This window comes from Osmerus mordax, chromosome 23, assembly GCF_038355195.1.
Source record: "Osmerus mordax isolate fOsmMor3 chromosome 23, fOsmMor3.pri, whole genome shotgun sequence".
Classification (NCBI taxonomy): domain Eukaryota; kingdom Metazoa; phylum Chordata; class Actinopteri; order Osmeriformes; family Osmeridae; genus Osmerus; species Osmerus mordax.
The window spans coordinates 7,712,851-7,721,014 of NC_090072.1; the positions used below are offsets into that span (position 1 = coordinate 7,712,851).

Genomic DNA, 8,164 nt, shown 5'->3' on the forward strand with positions numbered 1-8,164 from the left:
ACAATGTAACAGTCGACATATTAAAACTATTCAGCAGCATTTCAAGTATCTAGTAGATCACAGTGTGCACATAACACTAATTATAACAACAAGCGGTAGGTGGATTTATCACAGTTTTTGGATTTTGCCTTGCAAAAAAAATGACAAACTTAAAAGACCAAGTCGGTTACTGTACATCAAAAAAAAATATCCCCAGGTTTTTGTTCGAATTAATTGATATGCAGCACTGTAGTTCAATATGCCTGGCTAAATGTTTAGCTACAGTTTTGTAATCACAGTTCATCAGTCGAGTAACATGAAATATTATTTGGCAAACTTCTAGCAATGTGAAATGGAGTGCTAATAACAGCAGTGTTCAATGACAATGTTTCAACCAATCAATACATACACTGAGGTGAAGAGACAATAACACAAAACATGACATTACAAATCTGCAACAACCCTGCTCTACACAAACCTTTGCTGAAAGAATTTTTGCTGCACCAATTAACTTCAAGGGATATTGTAACATACTGTAGGGAAATACCAGTGCCTGGTGAGAACGCTGGTGGATTTGGTAAAAGAGGCTTAGTTTCCGTTGGGGGGGGGGGGGGGGGGGGGGTTGCCAAGCAGTACCTTGTCACAGAATTCAAGGCCTATATCACATATTATCTAGGGTGTGTTTAAATGTGGATTATACCTGCAACATGAAGCTGGCTGTGTTAGAGCTGAAGACAGTTTGCTGTTAGATTTCATTGTTAGATTTAGATAGATTTAGATAGATCTAGATCTCTTGCTCCCCCTCGGCCTCTGTGTGCAAGACGTGCAGGGCCTGACAAGCAGAATCAGCCCAGTGAATAAGATCCAGAAATACTCGATAGGTCCACATTTTTGCAGCAAATGGCCCCACTATACCATCCACCTCCTAGGAGAGAAGAGTAAACAAGTATTGCCTGTGGTTATTCATGCTAGTTACTTTCTCAGGAGCTCTGGAAATCAATATTTGGAGAGGAATAAGACGTCGTAGCTACCTGAATTTAATATGTCTCACACTGCTGCATTGTTTAAGGCAGGGTATGATACTGTGAATGATTCATTGCACACTACCTCGTTGCACTGATGATCCGGTGTGACATCGACAGTCCCTTCCTCTGTCTCCAGGATCGTCTGGGTGCTGTAGAGGAGGTGTTCCAGCCTGGCCCGCACATTCTTCCTCACGGTCTCATACTCTCCCTCCATCTGGCCCATCTCCTCCTCCTCTCGCAGGATGACGCACTCGAGCAGGCCCAGGCACTGCCGCAGGGCCGAGTGGATCAGCAGCACCTGCTCGTCTGAGCTGAGGTCCGTGGAGAACGAGGAGAGGGACACAATACGCCCCCCCCCAGGGGTGTGGTCCGACAAGAAGCTCTCCTTTTCCCTCTGAAAGGATGGGGGGGGGGCATGGAAGAGGCAAAAACTATTGATAAACCATTTATTGTATACTCAGACAGTGGAAAGGGAAAATAAATTCTAGTGACTAATATTATCTAGAACTTCGCTACAGTATTGATATACTGAATTCTGTAACCAAAACCAACACAATGATTGTCTATCAAGGAAATATATTATTAAGGACTTTCTGCCTAATGCTACAAAACTGCACTCAATCCTTTACAGTGGGGTCGTCGTGCAAGTGGGGGAGGGTATAGATAGATGAGGATCTAAAGGTTGATTCAATTATGCACTGCAGCATCTCTCCATGGTCAGAGAATCCGTGAGCAGTCGCATTGCAAAGTGGATTTGGTCTTCTATGGATTCCATTAATTTAAACTTATTGGGCGTGTACACAAAGTCTGTCTCCAAACCACGTATCTCTGAGAGTTATGTGCACATACAGTGCAGCGCCAAGTAAACCATGGATCAAAAGGCCTAAACTAACAGTTATTAGACAAGTTACTCGAGCGGTCGATGCTATGCTCTTGTATCCTATGTTTAACTGCACACCTGTTATGCGTATTTATTTATACAAAATACTTACATAGAGGTCCAAAAGTTGTGAGCAGTCCTGGTGCAACAGCCGAGCCAAAGCCACTGCCCTCCCGGTTCGCGACTTGCCGGGTGCTGGCATGTCTAACGGGTCTACTGTTATCTGCTCTTGCCCGGCCATTTGTGGTCGAGCTCAGGCGGTTTGCGGTGAGTTGCGACGGGACCTGTCGAAATATTTTGATACAAAGGCGGAGGTAAAACGTCAGACAAAAATATGAATTTCAGTCCGCAATTTTAATTAGCCCTAGTAATTCCATTTCAGTGTCATTGATTAAATGTTTGTTTCGTTGTTTAAGCGCATGCGACCCTGTATAGGCTATGGCATTTAATTGGTTCCGTAAGCAACAGGGGCGTTTTTCAGTGACGTAGATGTTCCCAACGTCAACAACAGACCCACCCATGCCTTAATACTGAGAAGGCCAATAAATCTTTCTTTTTTGTGGAACCACTTTTGATCAAACAAACACACTACAAATAAGACTCACAGATATTTTATTGTAATTCATTATTGCCCCTTACTTTCCAATTCTCAGATTTTCTTTGAAAGATGGGGGACCCCAGTGATCAGTGGTAATGGCAGTGTACAGATATATGTCCTCCAACGTGAATAAACGTATTCAGCACAGAAACAATTAACATTACCATTTTCACATAGCAGTTGTTAGTCTAAAACTAATATGAAACAATTTGCAATCAAATATAATACACTAAAATGTGATATATTGCCCCCTCCCCCTTTAATAAATCAATCATAATCTATTAAAAGGTATACAAAGTAGAATCCTACTTGTTGAAATTGGGATTCAAGCAAGAAATGCAGATTTTGAACCAGGCCACAATGAAGACGTCACAAAGTGGCACTATAGGTATGTCAAGCACGTGCATGCATGCACGCACGCACAAAGAAATATTCTTAGAAAGAAAAGAAATCCACTGAAGGTTTATTTTCAAGTTGCTTAATGTGTATGGTTTCATGCCAATTCAAATATGTTTGTGTGATTATTTTTATGGGAAAGCGTTACACAATAAATAAAAGTCAACACTTTTAATTGACCTTGCAAGTGAGATGGAAGAACTGAGATAAAAACAAGAACAAATTGCAGGACTTCTATTGCATGGTGTGATATATTGCATGGAAATAACCATATGTTACCAGGTAAAGATGTTATACAAATATCTATAAATGCATAGGAAGCGGGTGCACCCACACACACATTTGCACGCACATACAAAGTACACTCCCAGCGCACACCAACTAATGACAAAGGTTGTAAATAGGCCTTAAAACAACATGTTAATATTGTGTACAAAACAAATCACTTTGAAATCATAATTCCCTGATATAGTAGTACTGTATAGGTTCTAAGTGAGTGCCGCAAATTTCACTCTGCTGAGGTGACTTGCTACATTTTACTTCTATATATTTTTAAGTCTTCATACAAGCCTAGTAAATTTCACTCTTTCCCCTTCATCAGGTCCTCCCTTTTCCCCACCCTTTCCGCTCCTCAGTTCTTTCCTTTCCTCTCTTTCCTTTTCCTTCACCTCTGCCCTCTCTCGTCCTCCCCGTCTACATCAACACGTGGCTGTCTCCCTGGGATACCTGCACCTCTGTGCTCTCCAACAGTATCTGCCCTTCTCCCTCCCTCTCCCACACTATCCCTCCATCTACTCTCTCCTTCTCCCCGTCCCCCGCCCACACCATCTCCTCCGGCTCACTCCCTATGGTCACTCGCTCCCAAAGCACCCCTTCCCCTCCTCCCTGGGTCTCCTCCACCCCCTCCCTGACCCACTCCACCGTCTGGTGGGGGGCGAGGGGGGCCGGAGACAGAGCGGCCACAGAGCTCAGGGTCAGCAGGGTGGTATGAGAGCCGGAGGCGGTCATGGAGGTGGTGGTGGTGGCTGGGTGTGCCGTCAGCTGGATGAGCTGGGGCTGAGGGGTGGAGAGGTGGGGGTGAGCAGTGCTGAACTGGAGCAGCATGGGGTTCTCCTGCTGCTGCTGCCCCACCTGCACCACGTGATGGGAGGCCAGCTGGAGGAGTTGGGGCTGGGAGGAGTCCATTTGGGTCTGTGGGGAGAGGGACAGTACCATCTGGTGCAGGGGGGTGAGATCTCCTTGGCTCTCCTGGCTTACAGGGGGCAGTGTGGGAGGACAGACCCCAGACACCGTCTCCAAGACTGGGGTGGGAGTGGTGATTAGGGTCCCTGCATTGGCAGCCAAAGCCTCAGCTATGAGGACCTCGGGGTGGCTCTTGGCTTTGTGGGCCACCACGCAGTCCTTCTTTTCAAACTTCTTGCCGCAGATGGAGCAGGAGAACTTGTAGAAGGCATCTGCATCATGCTTCTTCATGTGCCAGTTTAGAGAGGCTTTTTGGCGGCAGGTGAAGCCACAGATTTCACATCTGCCACAAGGGGGAGACAGATGGCAAGTTATGATCACGGTACTCTCCTTCTGCCTATATTCTTAACCCTTGTGCTGCCTTCGGGTCATTGTGACCCACCGTGGGTCACAATGACCCGAAGGCAGCGCAAATCACTGCATAAAGAAGAAACGGCCCTCTGCTCAGCTCTGCACTCATCTCAGCTGGCCTGACAGAACAGACAGGTGAAAACGATACATATAGGATTTCTCGTTTTTCACAAGGATCCATACGTGGGTCACACTACTCACTGTATTGGCTTCTCCCCTGTGTGGATCATGCGATGCACGGCCAGGTTGTGTGAGCTCTTGAAGGCACGAGCACAGTACTCGCATATATAGTCCCGTTGATCTATTAAACGAGGAGGATACAAATATAGAAGGAGCTAGGATCAGAAGACAGGATGGAGGCAGACACCATATGCAAACTCGGACTGAGGCGTGGCTGTGACGAAAGAGCGCAGATTTGGACCGCGACACGACCTTTTCTGAAGGCGTTCCCGGCATGGATTAAGGTAAAAGCCACGGCCAACCTGATTTCGGGCTCCAACCTCACCGTAAAACTACAGTCTGTGCCTGTGCATGTGCGACGTTACCGGTATGGTGCTTAGCATGACGCAGAAGCTGCTTCTGCAGGCGAAACAGGCGCCCGCACGAGGGGTGAGGGCACACGTACTTCTTCTTCAACAGGTGCTGGTACTTTATATGGTGCTGAAATAGCGAAGGGGAACAGGAGGGGGAGAGAGGGAGGGAGGGAGGGAGAAAGAGAGGAGAAAACACAAAAGGATGGTAATGGCGTGATTAAAGACTGTAATTAAAGAGACATGGTGCCAATGTTGTCATAGCTACAGGTGGCTGATGGGAGAGGCAGACCTGCAGGTAGCGTGGGTGGGCTAAGACAGTTCCACAGCCCTCTATTTCACAGCGGACATACTGCACTGGTGGCTTCTTTCTGTGTTGTGCAGGAAGTATAGGGAATTCATAGAGGGAAATACTGTAAGTGTGTAATTTTATTTTGTCTTATAAGCCTACTAAAATGCCTGAACATGAATTGTGATGTTACTGCGATCCAACGAGAAGCGTTTACCTTCTCTTTGGTAACCTGGGAGTTTTGTCATCTTTTCTTCGGCGTCCTCTCCTATGTAAAAAAAATTCAGCGAGAGAGACAGACAGCTCAAAAATGATCATTCATGCTATCACATACCAGCTGACTTTTAGGCATCCCATTCATCCACTAATCAAGTTCCGGCCCATCAGTCCGACAGTCCTTCCATCCATTCGTTGATCTCTGACTTACTTCCTGGGTGGCTCCGTCTCCTCCCCAAACTCATTTTCCACCTTCACAGCCGTGTCTGCAGCGACCTCCATCTTCACCTCCTTCTCATCCTCTAGTTCTTTATCGGGCTCCTTCTCCTTCTTGTCTTCTTTCTGCTTCGCTGCACGTCGCCTTGTTTTCTGAGGCTCTCTGTGAGGTGACACCATTTAATTTTTTTTGAAAAAAAGTGTTTTTACATACATTCAAATGTTTGCTTTCCTCTCACTCATGTGTGCAAAGGTTCTACAGTGGCAACGTGTGGCTTGGTCAGTCAGGGGTGTCCCCGATAACGGATTCAACACAAGACTACCTCTTGGCTGCCGGTTTGTAGTTGAGGTCACTAGGGTCGTCTCTGAAAGGAGGGTCCTCATCGTCAAGCAGCACGTCCCCATCCTCATTGCTGGAATGCACATCGCCACAGATCTGTAACCCGTCGCAGTTCGACACGTCACAGCAAACAATTCGTACGTCCCGTTCGGCTAGAATCAAAAAGCCCTTACCTCCCATCAACGGTTTTCAATGCATCTTCCTCGGCATCTGCAAAGTCTAAGCAGTGGTCCAAAGTGACCCTTAATGTAAGGCATTGACTCAAAGTGGCGAGTACATGTTAGAGCAGTGTGTGAGGCGTTTCTTTTACCACATGCGGCTGTCGTGTCGGGTTCGGCCTTGCACACGGGCGCCGCGGAGGAACGGGGGCCACTCTTCAGGAGCCTCGTTCTGGTGGAGCGTGGAGACACTGAGGGGGACGCGCACACACATAAGAATGAGAGCAGCAGCGTCTTCCAACAAGCACAGGGTCAGAATTGAATGAATATTCGGATTCTAAAAGCTTCAGTCCATCAAATGAACACATTCTCCCTATCCCTCACTCACTCAGTCACACACACAAATCATCTAAATACATCCTCATTGAGAACACTAAAGGAAAGGCCACTAGACATCCTACATGTTGTATTTTGCAGCAATATACAGTAACAGGTAAAAAGCATCCCACTATAGTTTTATTTATTTAAATGTCATACCTTTAGTTGAAGGTGCCTTGTCAGTGCTGAAGGTGAGAAAGTACTGTTGTAAGTGACTTGAATGTTGAACTGTGAATACATTCTTAATTCTGGATTTATTACAATAAATTCTGCAGGATCATTGCACAGGGGTTCCATATCAACTGCATACTGATATACATGCACGTGTATCGGGCAAGACTACAGTAAATTTGCGGTTAGCATGAGGACATCAACACATGGACACTCTTCCAGCTTATTACCCTGGCTGTCGTTCTACTACGGACCTCTAAGTGGACAAGACTAAATGAGTTTGCTTGACAGTCCGTTCAACAATATTCCCTACCTTGGTGAACATAGACAAGCCGTCTATGCAGTTTGCTGCAAACTGTCACTTTAAACATAGGACGACTGACAGTCTAAGTGCAAACATTCCCCAGCTAGCTTCGAGCCTGATGCTTTTCAACTTACGCCGGCGTTTGGTTGTTGTCATCAGTGTCTTTCGAAGCGGCTCCAGGACCTTTCCCACGGCGGGGGGGTTCTGTTTTTTTCCGACGATTCTGATCTTGTACCCCAACGCTGCTTTCTGTTCTTTTCCTAGCTGCTGCTCCTCGAGCGGCTCGGTCCCGTAAAACTCGCCCGGAGCCTGCTATGCTGGATAGGGCATCATTCGAGACTACAGTGTCTACACCGACTTTCACGCGACCTAATCCGCGTCCCCTCAACACTCTTTCGCGGGTGGGTGTAGCACTCGAGATCGGGGATGGTGCCGCGGCCCTCTGACTAGATTGGTTACAGTCTCCAGTGGACCCGGGACTTCTATCAGAAACCCCCATTATCTCCGGGTCCATTCTCCCTTTTTTGCATACACAGGACTATATTAATATGGATGTAGCATTTAACGTTATTCAGTGGATAAGAGAAATTATAGTAGCCATCGTTGAAGGCCCTATGCCGCTATAAATTCACAGCCGCCTCCGTTTCCCCGCGCAAGCCCGTCATAAATTGGAAATATCTATAGCTATATAACATTTTTAATGTAATGTTTATGTTTTAAAGATACTAAAGCCATTTACTATCTTTCTTAAAGCTATAGCAAACCTTAAATTTCCCTGGGCCTAGACGAGGCCCGTAAAAGTAGCGTCTCCTTTAAGGACAAATCTTACCCAAAAACACACACAAGCACCCCCGCCTGGAACTCGACAAGAAATCGAAAAACCAATGGCGCTCATGGGATATGTAGTTGTTAAAACCAATAAATAAATACATCAGTTTACACTCAATTAATTGTCTCGAACAATGCCCTCTTTATAGATTTCGTGATGTAGTTGTCAAGATTCACCCACAATTGTGAGAAATAATTTAATGTAATTATAGTCTATTTGTCCACATAATGTTGTTAGACATATTGGGACTTTGCATGTAAAC

The 8,164-nt window shown here is 45.9% G+C and overlaps 1 protein-coding gene across 1 annotated transcript; it reads right to left on the reverse strand.

The window, feature by feature from the left end:
- Nucleotides 1–2,479: 2,479 nt before the first annotated feature.
- LOC136967931 (E3 ubiquitin-protein ligase ZFP91-like) lies at nt 2,480–7,890 on the reverse strand. Its single transcript, XM_067261932.1, has 11 exons — nt 7,208–7,890; nt 6,758–6,783; nt 6,373–6,471; nt 6,236–6,281; nt 6,046–6,135; nt 5,718–5,885; nt 5,508–5,558; nt 5,294–5,372; nt 5,017–5,131; nt 4,673–4,772; nt 2,480–4,403 (listed from the first exon to the last, which is right to left on the reverse strand). Exons 1-11 carry the CDS (start codon nt 7,585–7,587, stop codon nt 3,572–3,574), a joined length of 1,986 nt encoding a protein of 661 aa, XP_067118033.1. The 5' UTR covers nt 7,588–7,890; the 3' UTR covers nt 2,480–3,571.
- Between the last annotated feature and the right edge of the window lie 274 nt (nt 7,891–8,164).

What these genes read in the sequence shown, in the direction of transcription:
- LOC136967931 (XM_067261932.1), bottom strand. Translation starts at nt 7,587, where the DNA reads ATGGACCCGGAGATAATGGGGGTTTCTGATAGAAGTCCCGGGTCCACT. An exon ending in CCCAGGTTACCAAAGAGAAG is followed by an intron (nt 5,373 to 5,507) that starts GTAAACGCTTCT and finishes TGCACAACACAG; the next exon opens with AAAGAAGCCACCAGTGCAGT. An exon ending in TCATGCTAAGCACCATACCG is followed by an intron (nt 4,773 to 5,016) that starts GTAACGTCGCAC and finishes CTCGTTTAATAG; the next exon opens with ATCAACGGGACTATATATGC.